Source organism: Eumetopias jubatus, unplaced genomic scaffold, assembly GCF_037043125.1.
Source record: "Eumetopias jubatus isolate StellerSeaLion01/CBP00866 unplaced genomic scaffold, mEumJub1_p1.0 scaffold_2, whole genome shotgun sequence".
NCBI lineage: Eukaryota > Metazoa > Chordata > Mammalia > Carnivora > Otariidae > Eumetopias > Eumetopias jubatus.
The window spans coordinates 170,237,046-170,255,887 of NW_028274808.1; the positions used below are offsets into that span (position 1 = coordinate 170,237,046).

Genomic DNA, 18,842 nt, shown 5'->3' on the forward strand with positions numbered 1-18,842 from the left:
ATTATGCTAGACTGTAGGGTACTTACTTTGTAGTATATTAGGCATTTTCGGGAGCTACGTTAAATGTGATGGGCCACTTTTGGGGGGAATCCTTTGTGTTTAAAAAATTTTTTTTTAAATTCAAGTATAATTAATGTACAGTGTTATATTAGTTTCAGATGTACAATGATTCAACTATTCTATACACTCCTCAGTGCTTGTCATAAGTTACTGTTAATCCCCTTCACCTATTTCACCCGCCCAACTCCCCTCTGGCAGCCACCAGTTTGTTCTCTATTTTTAAGAGTATGGTTTTTTTGTCTTTTTTCTTCATTTATTTTGTTTCTTAAATTCCACACATGAGTAAAATCACATAGTATTTGTTTTTCTCTGACTGACTTAATTTCACCTAGCATTATACCCTCTAGATCCACCTGTGTTACTGCAAATGGCAAGACCACTCTTTTTTATGGCCAACTTTTATGGCCACTCTTTTTTATCCCATTGTGTGTATATATATATATATATCCCACATCTTCTTTGTCCATTCATCTATCAGTGGACACTTGGGTTGCTTCCATATCTTGGCTCTTGTAAATAATGCTGCAGTAAATGTAGGATTGCATACATCTTTTTGAATTAGTGTTTTCAGTTTTTTGGAGTAAATACCCAGTAGTGGGATTACTGGATCATATGATAATTCTATTTTTAATTTCTTGAGGAACCTCCACACTACCTTTCACAGGGGCTGCACCAGCTTACATTCCTACCAACAGTGCACAAGGGCTTTTTCTCCACATCCTCACCAACACTTGTTGTTTCTTGTGTTTTTGATTTTAGCCATTCTGACAGGTGTGAGGTGATATCTGCTTGTGGTTTTGATTTGCATTTCCCTGATGATGAGTTATGCTGAGTGCCTTTTCACGTGTCCGTTGGCCATCTGTGTGTCTTCTTTGGAGAAATGTCTGTTCATGTCTTCTGAATAGGCCACTTTTGATGATCTCTTTTAGGGCACTATATGACAATCATGTGACCATAAAAATGAATGCATTTTCCAAAGGCCCAATATTTATAAGTAGAATATGTATTGAAAGGATCAGGTAGACATAAAGGAACACTTAGGATTACAGTATTGGCGGCCCTGGTTCTTACTGAGATAAAAAGTATTATACATAATATAAATAATAATAGTACTCCCATAACTGATGCTAACATGGATCTCCATATCCAGAAGACCTATTTATAATCTTGTTTTGATTATCTGGGACAGAATGAATCCTGTGATTTGTGGCTAAGACCCATTTGGAGATCCATCTTCTCTGAAAATGGCATTATCTGAGACCTACCTGAGCTCCACCTTACCAGTTGAGGCGAGTTATCCAACCTCACTAAGCCTCAATCAGTTTCCCCACCTGTTGGTGTACAAGGAATTTTTTGGAAGAGAAGCCGTTCTGCTGTTTAAGAACTTTGTTTTGGACAGCCCAGGCTTTGTGGTCAGCAATGTTTCTAAGTGGAAATTTCTAATATTTGGACCCAATTATGTCAACACAGCTAGGGATGTTTCTTGACAATAGGGATAACAGTTCCTCCATCCGGAGCCTGAGGTTTTCCGTGGGCAAACCCAATTAGGGGAGGCTAAGTTAAAATTTCCGAGCAGTCACTTTATTTTTATGTTATTTTAGCTTAATCACTTTATTATTATCTTATTTTGGAACTCTCATATGGATCTAGCTGATTAGTCTACTCTCAGACTAGAGAACTAAATCCTCCCCACAGGTGACAGACTGGTTCTGCTTTGACCTAATCAAGGTCTTGGATGCATATGAAACAGATGTGGCATTGAGCAGAGGCCTGGGGCCTTAGGGGTCAAAGTCAGAGCAGGTGGCTACTGGGATATTTGATGATGATGAGACCTACCTACTTAGTTACTATGATTACAAATGAAACTCTTGATTGTTGGGGACTGGGGTGTATGTCTAGATCAGAGTCCAAATAACAGTGAAAGTTTTGGGAATTGGTGGCTAGAAAGTGTTGGAAGTCAAAAAAAATGTCAACAACAAAGCACTGGCTTTCAACTGGCCTCAGCTCAACCAACTATAATAAGACAAAGTTTGAGTTTGCTACAAAAGCTTCGATTTCCTCCAAAAAAGAGAAAATAAACGTCTTCGGCATGGTCCAAGGGTTTCCTAGGTTGTCTGTGTTCTGAGAGGATATGGTAGGTCATCTCCCAATGTAATGACCCTTTTCCCTTCAGCACAGAGGTTTTGTGCTCTAAGACCCTGTCACTACTCTCAGGATAGAGATGGAGGCCAAGGCACTGAGAGGCCTTGGTCTTTAGGTTATGCACTAAGATTGCAATTTTCCCTTTTTAGTATACGAAGTTACCTTTTTTTTTTTTTTAAGATTTTATTTTTAAATAATCTCTACACCCAACATGGGACTTGAACTCACAACCCTGTGATCAAGAGTCACATGCTTTACCAACTGAGCCAGCCAGGTGTCCCTACGGAGTTACTTTTCAAGGGGCAGATATATGACAAATTTAAATTGAGGTTGACTACAAAAGAAATAAAATCTCTAAAAAGTTTTTATTTGCAAAACATAAAGTTTCAAATAAGGTAGCATGGTTAGAAATGAAAGACTACTTTTTGACAAAATGATTTCTACAGCTATAGTTTGGGTGTCAGTACTCTCAATGAATCTAGTCTGCTAAAAATAAAGTAGAACTTTATAAAAATATTTTTAAAAAACCATTAGGACCATATTTTCTTTGTTCAAAGACCAATACTTTTCCACATTTCACTATTTTTGAAACTGGAATGTATAATAAATGTCAAAAGAAACTATCCTGTTGTGATACAGTTGTTATTGTACGTACCTGTGTGAACTTGATTTGCAAGTAAATTATTCACTTGAATTGGTAGCACTAACTATGGCTGCCTGTGAGCTTAAAACTAGATCCTGAAACCTTCTAAAATCACACTTTTATTCTGCAATGAAATATAAATCTACAGTTTGTTATGACTATTGACAATTAAGACTGTCGAGCAATGAAGAGCACCAGAAAACTCCAAAGCTCTTGGAAAAGATTGTTTCCCAAGGTAGGAGAGATTTGTGAAGCCTATTCATGTAGCATGAAGGATTATTACTCAAGCGCTGAATACCACCTGTGAAAAGCTTCTGGCTTGACTTTCAGCTCTAATTTTTATCCATATGCAATTGAATTTAAAGAGAGAAAAACTATAATTTTAAGCAAACAGAAGATGTAGACCAAATTCTGTGTTTTTTTTTTCAATATGACTTGAAATCACACTGCAAATCCTCAAAGTCTTCAAAAAGGTCAACATCATGAACACAGGCTGTGAAAAGCAGTCCGTCACCCCAATGTTAGGTGTAACTGTTGTTGGCCAAGTGTGATTCAAAATTATATCTAGATAGACTCTGAGTGTAGGAAAGGCTTACACCCAGACTTCAATTTTGATGCTAAAAATCAAAGTGGATAAAGGCCTGGACAAGCCTTCACTAGTGAGAAAAGACATTTTTTTTTTTGGAAGTACAAATAATATAGCTTTTTACCCCTAACAAGCAATTATTCAATCAATGGAGGGCCTTCTCATTAATGGCAGTTTGGAATTGAAGATATTCAGCAGTTAGCAACTGACTAAAAAACATAAAGAGAAGGACTTACGTGAATTCAAGCTGAATGGCATATTCTTTTGATATAAATGGCATCTGGTCCGGGGCCAGCCGCTTTGCCAGTTGCAGGGCACTGTCCCAGTGCTGTAAGTCCCTTCTCATCTGCCGGGAAGAGAGAGAGACCTTAATTCCAAATGAACAAATTACTCTGCATAGTCACCATACAGTGCTAGTTTTACTGGAAGTGATCAGAAAAGCTTTTTGTTTAAAAAGTGGAACTTGACCTTGGCCAGGATAGTATATTACTCGAGCATACATTCTCAGTGGGAGTGACAGAGCTCCCACAGGGGTAAAATTGGTTCTTGGAGAGCAAAAACATCTTACTATTAAAATGGTTTATGGTCCTCCAAAACTCAATCCTACCTAACAAAATATTATTCTTTAGTATTTCATTTTTACCAATAGGAAAAAATTAAATTGAATTAAAAATCAATCCAATCAATTAAGATTAATTTTTCTTATTAGAAGGGAGATAATAAAAAAAAAATGAGAAATACGTTACTATAGGAATTGATGTGGAACACCTGGGTGGCTCAGTTGATTAAGCATCTGCCTTTGGGGTCCTGGGATCAAGTCCCACATCAGGCTCCCTGCTCAGTGGGGAGCCCGTTTCTCCCTCTGCTGGCCACTCCCCCTGCTTGTGCTCTCTCTCTCTGACAAGTAAATAAAATCTTAAAAAAAAAAAAGGAACTGACTTTATTTCCTGAGAAAATCTGAAGCTATATCACAACATGAATAATAGCAAACATAAATATAAAATGTGAATGTGTCTTTCTTCCTGGCTCCTGTGGTCTTTTATCTTCATCTGGCACATAATTCCAAACATAAACTAATCACTAAAGAATCTTTTCCCACTTTATTCACACTTTGTAAAGAATTAATAATAGCTAATATTTTTTCAACTGCTATTCTTTGCTAGGTACTATTCAAAGGGCATTAGCTTGTTTACTTTTCCTCATTGGACCTTTTGCAAGGAACTTTTCTTGTACCCATTTTAGAGATCCAGAAACTGAGGCGAAGAGAAGCTAGTTTTATATACAAAGTTATACTGCTGGTACCTGGCAGAGCTGAGCAGTAGGGCTGTGCCTCTGACCTCTTTACCTAGCTAACTCCTCAGCCTTCAAACTGAGGTTACAGGTGCAATCACCCCTCTCCACGGGTAAGTCATCACCTCAAATCCTTTACAAATCTGGTAGCACACAGCAAGTGTTCACAACTAAATGCAGAAGAATTAAGGCGACATTTTTGCCTTCATATTGCAACCACAGTCCTACTTCAATGTGTACCAGTTCAAGTTCTGAAAAATTCTCAGGGTGTCCTCAATTATTGCAAATAATATAAAATTATTTAATTTTTTTTTTGTTAAAATTAATTCAGTTCACTTAAAATTTAAAAATGAAAATTTGCTGTAGAGCAATGTGAAAAAATGAGGTTGTAAAACTCATAGCAAGTATGTTTTCAAAACACCTCTATGTAGTTGTGGAAATGCTGATTTGAGGTAGGATAACGTTAATGACGATAGCTACCACTTTGCGTCTTTACTATTTTTTAAAAAAAATATTTTATTTACTTATTTGTCAGAGAGAGAGCACAAGCAGGGGGAGTGGCAGGCAGAGGGAGAAGCAGATTCCCCACTGAGCAAGGAGCCCCACGCAGGATTCAATGCCAGGACCCCGGGATCGTGACCTGAGTCAAAGGCAGCTGCTTAACTGACTGAGCCACCCAGGCGCCCCAGCGTCTTTACTGTTGATCAGGCACTGTCGCAAAAGATCTAGCCTCATTTTTAAATCTTTACAACAACCCTGTAGGCCAGATATTGTTACCCCTACTTTAAAGAAATGGGACCCAGGACACAGAAAAATTAAATAACTTGTCCAGGGTGACACAGAGCTAGGATATGAACCCAGACATGTCAAACCCTAAAGTTCCTGTTCTTAATTGCTATTCTATATAGCCACTTTACCCTTGCATTGAGCTAGGTCCTTCCCCCTGTTCTAGTCCTTCCCCTGCAATGCTCACCTCTGGGAAACCAAGGTCCTCGGTCCACCTCTTAACACACAAGAGAATCTCATACACCAAGTAAAAGATACATGTAACCTCAGTTTCCCCATTTGGCAAAAGAGAAAACAACTATCTCCTGGGATTGTTGTGAGGGTTAAATGAGTTAAAATGTCAAGTGCTTAGAAAAGTGCCCGGCACACATGGGCTCTCGATAAACTGTGGCTGTTTCCATGTGTGTGTGTTTTTGTAAATTACATAATCTGTTCTCTTCAGACACAGTGAGACTTGAAATTATTTGGTAACATCATAATAACATGCCTTTTATGGTTCCGCAGAACACAGAATGAAAGTATTTTTGAAGTTAATGAATACTCAGGGGTCTTAAAGCTGAAATGTCTAAATTCCAGGAGGCGGGAGTCATGTAGTTTCCGGTGCTGAGAAATGTTAACAATGCAAAGGGGATTTTCCCATCCCTATCTGCTGCCATACCTCCAAGGCAGCAATAGGACAGCTGGATGCAAGGTACAGGTCCTGAGCCAGGTTGAAATCACTAGTAAACATAGCAAGATGTCCTGCCAGAAGATTGTAGTCTTCTATTCCCTATAAATAAGAGCAGTTTTTATGAGAAGAAATACAAGGATTTCATCTTTTTTTTTTTAAAGCCTTTGCTTAGTTGGAAGCAGTAAGGTTCTATCAATTAACTTGCTGATGCGTTAGATAAGATTAACCTCAGAAACTTAAAATGATTGAATAAATACCATTTAAATCCTAATGTAGTAACTCTCATGAGCTGCTGCCTACCTTTATCTGATCCAAGGACATCACCATTCCAACATTTCCAATTGTCCGATAGACGCGGATTGCAAACTCCACTTCCATGTGATGGAGACAAGCTCTGGCCAGCTCATTCCAGGCAGCGTGATCGTCCAGAAGCTTGCACATTTCCCAAGCATCAGAAAACCTAGCATTTGAATATATTGGTTTAATCAGGGAACTCTACTTGCCCCCTAGTTGGCAATTTTCAGGTTATATATAATTTAATGTTAGGTCTTAAATTTTGCAAAACATTTCTTCATCTGTAATCATCATTTCCAAGTAGGAAAAACTACATAAACTTTTCTTCCTTTATTGTACAGATAAATGTTTTTTTCTTGGGCGCCTGGGTGGCTCAGTCGGTTAAGCGTCCGCCTTCAGCTCAGGTCATGATCCCAGGGTCCTAGGATCGAGTCCCACATTGGCCTCCCTGCTTCACAGGGAGCCTGATTCTCCCTCTGCCTCCTGCTCGTGTTCTCTCTCACTCTCTCTCTCTCTCTCAAATAAATAAAATCTTTAAAAAATGTTTTTTCTTGAATTTCTTTTACTAATCTGAATCTATTCTGTGTAACCACCCTCCTTCATTAACAACTAACTCTTTTTGTTTGTTTATTTTTGGGTTTACTTCACACATAGGTGAAAATTATTTCTGTTCTCACATAAGTCCATTAACAGTACTCCACTCCTACAGATTTGGAAATTTAAAACAAGGGCTAGCAAACTATGGCCGACAAGCCAAATCCAGTCAGCTGGTCTGCTTCCGTGACCCAAGTCGTCTGGAACAAGGCCAATCAGCCCATTTTTTTAGGGATTGTCTTGGCTGCTCTTGTGTTACAATGGCTGACTTGGGTAGATGTGAGAGCGATCCCATGGCTTTTAAAGCCTGATATGCTCACCATTTGGTCCATAACAGAAAAAGGTTGCTGACCTCTGGTTTAAAAACATTAAACTTTCATGCTTCATCAATGCATGTATTACATCTATCCATCCAGTCACCTACGCATTTTCCCACCCAACGCGCATTTACTGAGCTCCTATTTTGTGCCAGAAACTGTGCTTGGAACCAAGATACAAAGATCAAACACACAGTCATTGTCCTTCAGGCTGTCATGACTGGGGAGGGTGGAAGAGACAGTAAGTCAACAGATGATCCTGACACAGTGTGATAGAGGTACCTGTGCGCTTTCAATACGTGAATCTGTGCCAAATGCTTTGCATAAATTCTCTCACTGAATTACCCTAACAACCCTACCCACTAAGGAATATTGTCGTTTCTCCTTTACAGATGCGGAAACGTGAAGCTTAGAGACCTCCCAAGACCATCACGCAGCAGTAGGGGGGAAAGTGCTCTAAACCACTGAGTCTATGGCCCCGTGGCAACCAGCCCACCAGGAAGGCCTCCAACCCAGGCTGCCAGGGGCTAGGGGGTTGCCAGGGAGGCAGCCTGGAGCAGGAGATGGCTCAGCTGAGTGTGAAGAATGGGGAGTTACTGCAGACAGACATAGAGGAAGGGCATCCGGGAAGAGAAAGCTGTATGTGCCAAGGCAAAAAATCATGAAAAGTGTCACATTCAAGCAGCCAGCAGAACAGAGAGGGAGTGGGGGAAGGGATAGTTGAGGCTGGTATTAAAGCAAGGGTCCAGTACGTCATACTGAGGTCCCTGAGAAGGACAGATTTCTTCTTCAAGCCAAGGGGAAAGATCTCCAGCAGAAAGTGAGAGGATCAGACTGGTATTTTCAAGTGTGGCGAACAGATGAGTCTGTCATGAGGCTATCAGCAGAGACAGCAGTCGGCTGATAGCCTTGTACGTTACTCTGCGTGAGGGCCTGAGTTCGTGTGTGAGTATGGGGCGAGGGGCGTGCAGGGAGGAGAGGGTCTGGTGGGTGGGTGTGTTGGGACATGTGTATGTGGGATTAGGACTGGGGGGAAGAGGGGGCTGGGGAAGATGAGTTGTTTTAAAGAGGGCAAGCGTGAGGAGCTCATGGACTCCCAAGCACACAACTGGTAGGCAGTGGTAAATGCAGCTTTAAGGGGAAGATGCACGTTTTGGAGTCAGCCTCTTGTGAATGCTACTGAAGCCAAGTAAGTAGAGGAGATTCATTTAGGAAGAATCATTAGAGAAGAGAAGAGGGGGCTCATGGGAGCCTGAGGAACAGCAACACTTAAGATGTGGTCAGAGCCACAAAGGAAGACTCACAGTGGCCGTAACAGGTAAGAAGAAAAAGCAGAAAAAGGAAATCCCAAGCAAGGCAAAACCAAACTTTTTATGTTGACATTAGGATACTGTTGAAATAATTAGGCTTATTAGAATTCCACAGTAAGTGTGCTGTTTGGGTGATGAGGAACCTCTCTGTTCTGAAGGGCTTAGGACAACAGTAGTTCCTCTGGAACTTACGCACGTTCTCATCCCCATGATCTTATCTGAGCCTCACAATAATCCTGTACACAAGGCCAATACTATCATCTCCATCGACTTTCATAGGATTTGACCTTTAAAATCACAAAAGCAAATGAGAAGCTCCTGAGAAGTGTTTGGAGTCCTACCTTTTGAGCATTAAAGTCTGCGTTAGCATTTGCTGCAGCTCGCTAGGTCCCACATCTTTTAAACTGACCAGGAACTTGTGGGTGCTCAGGTAGATGTTGTTTGTTTTTCCACTCTGTGTCTGGCAGGTCAGCTCCCCATTATACAACAGCAAAGGTCTGTGAGAGAAGGGGACTTTGGTGCTTCCGGCCAAGATGACCTTGGATCCTAGATTGGAAAACAGACATCTTCATGCTGAAAGTGGATCCTCAGCAAATAACTCAGAAAGGAATGCTTTAATTTCATTGTCATAGAAATTTATTTACCAACAAAAAAGTGATTAAGTACCTTGTATCGTGTTCTTGTGAAAGACGTAAGTGTAGCCCTTATCATCATCGTAAGCAAGAAATACGCCTTTATCCATTGGCCAGTTTTCCCAAAGAACACCTTTAATGGTTGGTGAAAAGTCTGGAATCTCATAGGTAGCATCATTAACCTACAAAACGGGATTTACAGATCTGCCCCAAGTCCGTACTGAAATCGTCGTCGCTGGCCTTGGTAGGAGCCTGTTTGCTGCCTTGGCTGGTGTAGCTTTCCCACCGCGTTCACCCCAACAACACTCCAGCCACAGCAGGAAAAAAGTTCCTTTTCCTATTCCTATACTAGATCCCACTTGAAAAACAAACAAACAAAAAACCCTGTGGTTTGTACGGCAAATCAAGACTTTTATCTAAAACTTGGTGCATTTTCAGGAAAAAAGACAAGTCTGGACACAAAGCTTCAGCTTAAGAAAAAAAAAGGTTGAAGTTGCTGAAGACAACAGAAATTTAAACTATGAACACACTTGTGTTCAGAAAATTTTCAATACCTGATATAGAAACGCTCCAGCTAGAGAAGAAACAAATTAATTCATGCATATTTGAAAATCAAATAAACTCCACCACGTCTGTTTTATTTCAAAAGCTTCTCTAGAATGCATTCCAATAAATATAAAATGTACTGTTAGTGATATAAGCTATTAAAAAAAAAATCAATGCACATATTCCAGGGGCCTTGGCAGAGAGGCTTATATATACCCTGAATGTGAATCTGAGAAATACCCGCCTCCTCCCTACCCCACCTTGCTCTCAAAATAAGAATGAAATGTAAGATTCTTGCAAAGAATAATACTATAGAGCTATGCTGTCCAATATAGTAGCTACTATTTCACAGCCACATGTGGCTATCTGAACACTGAAATGCGTCTAGTCTGACTGAGGTGTAAGTTTGAAACTGTCCACTAGATCTCAGGGAGCTAGTATGAAAAAGAGGGTAAAACATCTCATTTTTTATAGTGATTACATACTGAAGTGATAATATTGGGTTGAATACATTCACATTAATTTCGTGTTTCTTTTTATCTTCTTTTAAAAAATTGTGGCTAGCAGAAAATTTAAAATTATATGTAGTTCTAATTATATTTCTATTAGATAGTGCTACTTATCAGGTATTATGCTAATTACTTATATATATGCAACCTCATTTAATTCTAACCTCATACTGTACAAGATAGGCATTCTTTTTTTAAAGATTTTATTTATTTGAGAGAGAGAGACAGCAGACTGGGGGGCGCGGGGAGAGAGAGAGAGCACGAGCTGGGCGGGGCAGAGGAAGAGGGAGAAGCAGACTCCCTGCTGAGCAGGGAGCCTGATGTGGGGCTCAATCCCAGGACCCTGAGATCATGACCTGAGCTTTTAAGTCAGGAGCCTGACATGGGGCTCAATCCCAGGACCCCAAGATCACGACCTGAGCCGAAGTCAGGCACTTAACCAACTGAGCCAACCCAGCACCCCCAAGATAGGCATTCTTATGCCCATGTTGCGGATGAAGCAGCTTAGGCACAAAGAAATTTGCCCAAAGTCACACAGCTAGTAAGTTCAAGAGCCAGGACTTGGACCCAGCAGGCAGTCTGGCCCTCCAGTCTATGCTTCTAACCACCGTGTGACACTGACCTTTGGTTTGTGCAGATGAGCACATCAGTGCCACCAGACTGGGGGCAGAATTTTTTTTTATAAAGGTAACCATTTGTTGAGCACTCATCACATGGCAGGCACTGCACTAAACGCTTTATGTACATTGTCCCATTTTGTTTTTACATAACAACCTACTGAGTAGGTAGAACTGCACCCATTTTATAAACAGTGAAACTGGGACTCTGATCAAAGTGAGGGCTCTGGAGGAAGCCACCCTGGACTCAGACCCCAGATGTCATTTTCTGTGTGACCTTGGACAAGTTACTTACTTTTGTAACCTTAGTTTCTTCACCTATAAAATGGCCAATAGTATGAGTATTTGTTGGGGGCGCCCAACTGGCTCAGTCAGTAGGACATGTGAGTCTTGATCTCAGGGTTATGAATTTGAGCCCCAGCTTGGGCCTAAAGTTTATTTTAAAAAAATATATGAGCATTTATCTCTGGGGCTGCTATAAGGATTAAGAGATACCTGATATATATGAAGAGTACTCAGCACAAAAATGTTGTTATTATTACTAATCTTAAATCCAGGTCTGTTTGTCTGTCTTCAGAGTCCATGTGCTTAACTTCCACACCCTACCTATTGATGAACTTCCTGTAAGATATCATGTCATCCTTAATGGGCTTATAGAGAGTGATGGGGTACAAGGCTGGTATGTACGTATGTGTGTGTGTATACACACACACACACACACACACAAAGTCACCTCTCCCAATTCTCCTGTATAATGTCAGTCGCTTCCTTACCATGCACACAGTGTGGAAAAATTGGTTGAATAAATATACATATGAGGGAACCGGCACGTAAATATAAGAACTTTAAAGAGGAACAGTGGTCATCTGAATAGTTATATATTTTTTCTTTTCTTTCTTTTTTTTTTAGGATTTTATTTATTTATTTGAGAGAGAGAGAGAGAGCACGAGTTGGGGAGTGGGCAGAGGGAGAGGGAAAAGCAGACTCCCCGCTGAGCAGGGAGCCCAACATGGGGCTCGAACCCAAGCATCCTGGGATCACCACCTGAGCTGAAGGCAGATGCTTAACCGACTGAGCCACCCAGGCGCCCCTGAATAATTATATATTGTCATGTATGTACACCACAGAAGCAATGCTTCTCTCGGATTCACTGAAGTGGAGTAGAAGAGTAAGCTGCAGTAACACACTATGACAGGATGAGTGATCAAATCAAATCAAATGCACGGCACTCTGGGCTGGAGGCCAGGGGCCTCCTCCTGTGCCCTTGGCAGTGGGGAAGGCTCTGCACCACAAGCCCGACTTCCCCTTCCCTGCCAAGCTCACCTTACTTGTAGAAAGACTGAGCTGGTGTTATTTACAAGAGGAATTCACTCCTGTGGGCACCATATTTCCCTTGGGTATTGGCATATTCCCCTGGGATATCTAACCTAGCAGTGAGATCTCACTTTGGATAAAAGCAAACAGCCGCCCACAGGTTGGGTTAGAGAGGGCCTGTGCTCTCACACACTCAGGCTTTTGTGTGGATTTTGTTTCACCAGGACATTTTTTTCTTAACACATAATGGAGCTGCAGGTTAGAGTTGGAAATAGGAGTGGGAATGGGCAGTAGCAAGTGAGATAATTCTGGAACTGGAGGGGTTTAAGGGTGGTAAAGCAATAAAGAGGCGGGGCTTTAGCTAACACCTGCTAAATAGCTACCACGTGCCAGATCCTGTGTTTGGAAGAATCAACTCACTGAAACCCCAGAAGAACTCAATGAGGAAGGTCGTGTAGCCTCTTTAACAGAAACTGTCAAGGAAAGGAGGGCTGTAAAAGGTGAAAGAAAAATGCATCAACTCGTTCAGACTGCTTGAACTCCTCACCCTTTCACTAGAGGTCAGACCCCAGTTCTGACTTAACTCCTGTCAGTCCCTGATTTCCTCGCCTGCCTCCTAGGTACCCTCAGCAGCAGCTTCCATCTGTGGTGAGCCCACACGGGAAAGCCGGGCCGCTCGGACGGGGGCTCTGTTACAGAAAGGGGATCTGTCCAAGAGGGATTTCCTGATCAAGTAGAAAGAACTCAGGGTTATCTTCCTATTTATGTCATTTCTTCCTCATGTGTTCTGTGACTGGGAGAGGAATGCGTTGAATGAGAATTGGCACACTGGGAATTTTGCTTAAATAATCCAGATGCTCCTGTGGAAAACTGTTATATTTATCAAAGATAACAAAAATTTATCAAAGAGAAAAAGAGAAAAAGAGAAAAAAAAGAAAAAAAGGAAGAGAGAGACAGACAGGAAGGAAGAAAAGGAAGGAAGGAAGGAGGGAAGAATCAGTACCTAGTGAAGTGGACAGTGAGGGGAAAGTGGTCTCCACTGAGCGGCAAAGCACAGACACCAGGGGAACAGTTATTAAGATGTGTCTGAGAGGGGCGCCTGGGCGGCTCAGTTGGCTAAGGGTCTGCCTTAGGCTCAGGTCATGATCTCAGGGTCCTGGGACCAAGCCCCACATTGGGCTCCCTGCTCAGTAGGGAATCTGCCTCTCCCTCTGCCCCTCCCCAACCTGCTCGTGCTCGCTCTCTCTCAAATAAATAAAATCTTAAAAAAAAAAAAAGATGCATCTGAGAGCAGTTGTAGGCTATGTGAACTGTGACCAAGAACATACTAAATCATTAACTGGATATCAAAAGTAAATAAAGAAAAAAATCCAAGTATAGTAAATGATGTAAAAACCCATCTCCCTTTTCTAATTTATTTTAAAAAACAGTAAGGGATGTATAAAGATAAGAGTAACTGATTCTAAAAAGGGTCCATCTGTTTTTAATCTATCTTATTCAAAAATACCTTTTCTTTCTGTTCAGGATCATTAAGGCAAGAGGAAAATCAAGTGAGGTGGGCAGAAAGGAGTCCCTGCCCTCTGAAGCTTATGGCATACCTGGAGAGAAAAGTCATTTAAATCAAGATGTACTGTAATATTTTCCAGTAAATAAGGTTAAAGTGGTACAGAATATAACTATTTTTCCATTTAAAAAATCTTTCTGGGGGGCACCTGGGTGGGTCAGTCATTAAGCATCTGCCTTCGGCTCAGGTCATGATCCCAGGGTCCTGGGATCGAGTCCACATCGGGCTCCCTGCTCAGCGGGAAACCTGCTTCTCCCTCTCCCACTCCCCCTGCTTGTGTTTCCTCTCTCGCTGTGTCTCTCTCTGTCAGATAAATAAATAAATAAATAAATAAATAAATAAATAAATAAAATCTTTAAAAAAAATCTTTCTGGGACTGACACTATGAAAAACTGCAGAATAATGGAAAGTTTTCTTGATGTAAATAATTGTAAAAATGGATCACAAACATGATTTAACGAAGTACTCTAATCCTTGAACTAGTTAAGAAAAAATGATTTTATATATAATATACATTAAAAACACTTTTCTTTGTATATTACATTTTAAAAAAATGAATGCTTAAGAAATCTTCCAGACTTACCGGACAGTAGACAAATCCATCACTTTTTTCATCAATGAAAACTAATCTGGTCCCATTTGGGTCAGGAAAAATCTTTTTCACACCAACAGGATGTCGATAATCATTAACAAATTGCCAGTCTTCGATGTAGAAATACTGAATAACACCAGTCTAAAAAAAAACCCAGTAATAGAAATACAAACATTGTCAAGAAAATACTTTAAGCACTTAAACACACTTCCAATTTTAAGAGAAAATGTACCATATTTTTCATGCAGGAAGAGTCTAAAACTAATATTTACTATATGTAAAGGTACAAATCCAAGCAAGTGAGAATGTACATGTGATTCAACAGTAAGTTCTAATATCTTAGTGATATTAAAGCATAACTTTCAGATTTTCCACTTATAGGAAATATCCTTACTGTTTCAGAATAATTTTCAAATCATGTTATTTTTAAATATTTTTGCTGTTAATTAAGACCAATTAGAAAATTAAAATAAAACCACCTCATGCAATCAATTGTATTTCTATATATTAGCAATGAACTATAGATACCAAAATTTAGAAATACATTACCATTTACAATCACTCAAAAAAGATGAAATACTTAGGTATAAGTTTAACAAAACTTGCACAGGATTTGGATGCTGAAAACTATACAACACTGATGAAAGAATCAAAGAAGACCTAAATAAATGGAGGGCACACAGTGTTCATGGATTGGAAGACTCACCATAATAAACATGTTAATTCTCCCCAACTAATATACAAGTTTAATATGATTCCAAAACAAATCTCAAGATTTTTTGTAGATATAAAACAAAATTATTCTAAAATTTATATGAAATGGCAAGGGAACTAGAATAGCTAAAGCAATTTTGAATAAAAAAAGAATAGGTGGGAAACTTAGACTACTCCAAAACTTTTTTTTTTGTATAGCTGTAGTAATCAGGACTGTGTCGTATTGGTGAAGGGACAGACACAGAGATCAATGGAACAGAATAAAGAAGCCCGGGATGGACCCACCCAGATATCCTTCACTGATCCTTTTCTCTTTTTTTTTTAAGATGCCTGCACTTTTATTTTAAATAATAGCATATTGAGGTATAACTCACATACCATGCAGTTCACCCACTTAAAATGTACAACTCCATGGCTTTTAGTATATTCACAGAGTTGTATAATACTTGATCACAATTCATTTTAAAACATTTCATCACTTCAAAAAGAAGCCCCATTTAATAGTCTTTCCTGAGTTTCCCCAACCTTGTCCCACTCCCCCTCTGCAGTCTAAGGCAACCGCTTATCTACTTTCTATCCCCATAGATTTGCCTATTCTGGACATTTCATATACATGGTATCATATAAAATGTGGTCTTTTGTGATTGCTTTCTTTTACTTAACATGATGTTTTCAAGGTTCATCTATGTTGCAGTATATATCAATATTTTATTCCTTTTTGCTGTGAAAGAATATTCCATTGTATGGATATGCCATATGTTGTTCACTTGGACATTTGGGTTGTTTCCAGCTTTTGATTATTATAAATAATGTTGCTATGAACACTGGTATACAAGTTTTTTGTGGACATATATCTTCATTCCTCTTGGGTATAAACTAGAATGAAACTCCTGGGTCATATGGTAGCTATGTCTATTTATTTATCTATTTATTATTTTAGAGAGGGGGAGGGGCAGAAGGAGAGGGAGAGAAAGAATCTCAAGCAGACTCCCCACTGAGCACAAAGCCCCATGTAGGGCTGGATAACATGACCCTGAGATCATGACCTGAGCCGAAATCGAGTCAGATGCTTAACGAACTGAGCCACCTAGGTGCCCCTATGTCTAATCTTTTGTAGAACTACCAGAGTGTTCTGCCAGGCAGCTGCACCATTTTACATTCCCACCAGCAGTGTATAAGAGTTCTGATTCCTCTCCATCCCCATCAACACTTGTTATCATGTGACTTTTTGATTATAGCCATCATAGTGGATGTGAAGTCGTAACTTCACATTTACTTCTGGGAACTTATTACAGAGAAGTGAAAACTTTTCACACAAAAACCTGTATATGAACGTTTATAGAAGCTTCATTTGCAATAGTCAAAATCTAGAACCAATCCAGATGCTCTTCAACTGGTGAATGCTTAAACAAATTGGTATATCCATACCATAGAATACTACTCAGCAATAAAAATGAACAAATTATTGATGCACACAATCACTCAGATAAATCTCCACAGAAGTATGCTGAGTGAAAAAAGGCCAATCCCCAAAGGTTACATGGTGTATGATTCTACTTATGTAACACTGCTGAAATGCCAAATTACAGAAATGGAGAACAGATTACAGTTGATCCTTGAACAACACAGGGATTAAGGTTACTGAACCCCCACATTGACAGTTGAAAACGCATGTATAACTTTGACTCCCCCCAAACTGAATTACTAATAGCCCTACTATTGACTGGAACCTTTACCAATAACATAAATAGTTGGTTAACACATACTTTGTGTGCTAAATGTATTATATACTGTGTTCTTCCAATGAAGTTAGAGAAAATATTATAAGAACCCATAAGAGAAAATACATTTACAGTACTGTATTTATTGGAAAAAAACCCCACAAATAAGTAGACAGGTACTGTATTTATTGAAAAAAATCCACATACAAGTAGACTCATACAGTTCAACCCCTGTTGTAACCCTTGTTGTAACTATAACTTTGTTACCAGGGATTAAGGTTGAGGTGAGGGCAGGAGGCAAGTGGGGGTGTCTATAAAAGAGCAACATGAAGGCATCCTTGTGGTGATAGAATTATTTTGTATCTTGACTATCAATGTTAATATCCTGATTATGATATGTTATATAATGTTACCATTGGGGGAAACTAGGAAAAGAGCATATTAGATCTCTCTGTTTTATTTCTTATGTGGGATCACTTTGTATTGTTTCTTAAAACCACCTGTGAATCTACAATGATCTCAAAATAAAAAGTTTAATTAAAATAAAAGCACAAAACATCTTGGACTTCTATTCAGGCCAAGATAGAGTAACAGCTTGGATTTAACTTTCCTACCCCAAACAACCAAAATCAGTAGACAAAAATCATGAAAAAACAAGTTTTCAAGATACTGGAATGAGACAACAAAGAACAATTTCTGCTTGAGATTTTGGAAACAATCCTCCAAAGTGAGTCCTCCAGCTTTTGCTCTCAGAGTTTTGAAGGCATGGCAAAGGGAGGAGGGTACAGGCAGAGCATGGCTCCCCAAACTGAGGAGATGGAGCTGAAAGTCTGGGGAGAACAGAGGGCTGGGCTTTGCAGGGCAGAGTACAAGAGAGACAAGTTTGGGGAGCTGCCCTGGGTCCACCGTGAGTCCTTAGCAGGTACTGATCACTGCATGCATGTGCGAAAACCACAAGGTCAAGGAAAGAACCATCCAAAGGGATTAGAGGGAATGGGAATAGTAACTATTCCCAATAGCCAGCCTGGAAAAAATCATAGTTCACAGGGCACTGGGTAGAGAACTCAGATCAGAAGTGGGAATAATTAGCTATAGACTAAGCAGTGTTTCACATCTGCCTAAGAAATCATAAAACCAGACTCAAAAAGGGTCAAACTGCATCTAAGTCAATCAATTAACTGCATCCCAGAGCAAAGCTCAAGAATATTTTTAGAGGGGGCGCCTGGGTGATTCAGTTGGTTAGGAGTCTGCTGGAGATTCTCTCCCTCTTCCTCTCCAATTCCCCATGTTTGGGTGTAAAAAAAGAATATTTTTAGGAATACAAAAATATCCAGCATCCCAAAAGGTAAAATTACCAGGTATGCAAAAAAGTAGAAAAGATGAACCATTGCTTAAAGTGGTTCAATACGATTGTGTATTTTTATTATTTGATTTTATCTGATTTGTTGACTTATTAGCTACAACTCTATTATTTTAGTGGTTTAGGTTTTGTAGTATACATACAACGTGATAACAGGCAACTACAGAAGATCTACAGCTAAAATCATACTTAATGGTCAAGAACAAGACGAAGATAGCCATTCTCACCATTCTTATTCAACAATGTATTAGAATAAAAGGCATCCATGGGGCACCCGGGTGGCTCAGTTGGTTAAGCATCTGACTTCAGCTCAGGTTATGATCTCGGGGTCCTAGGATCGAGCCCTGAGTCTGGCTTCCCACTCAGAGGGAAGTCTACTTCTCCCTCTCCTTCTGCCCATCCCCCTGCTAGTATTCTCTCAAATAAAATCTTAATAAATAATATAAATAAATAAATAAAAGGCATCCATATTGGAAAGGAAGAAGTAAAGCTATATTCAGAGATGACATGATCATCTATATAGAAAATCCAATGAATCTACAAAAAACTACTATAACTACTAAGTGAATTTAGTTAGGCTG

The 18,842-nt window shown here is 39.7% G+C and overlaps 1 protein-coding gene across 4 annotated transcripts in view; it reads right to left on the reverse strand.

Moving 5' to 3' along the window:
• Positions 1-18,842, reverse strand: part of WDR19 (WD repeat domain 19) — a 109,947-nt gene that overhangs the window by 48,521 nt on the left and 42,584 nt on the right. For all 4 annotated transcript variants that reach the window (XR_003612767.2, XM_028126579.2, XM_028126571.2 and 1 more), the window contains 6 exons: positions 14,458-14,607; positions 9,359-9,506; positions 9,034-9,238; positions 6,478-6,637; positions 6,166-6,276; positions 3,668-3,777 (listed from right to left, as the gene is read on the reverse strand). Coding sequence is in view for 3 of the 4 variants with exons in the window: in XM_028126579.2 (XP_027982380.2) it covers positions 3,668-3,777; positions 6,166-6,276; positions 6,478-6,637; positions 9,034-9,238; positions 9,359-9,506; positions 14,458-14,607 (884 nt within the window). In the remaining variant the exon portion in view is untranslated. The remainder of the gene's footprint in view (positions 1-3,667; positions 3,778-6,165; positions 6,277-6,477; positions 6,638-9,033; positions 9,239-9,358; positions 9,507-14,457; positions 14,608-18,842) is intronic.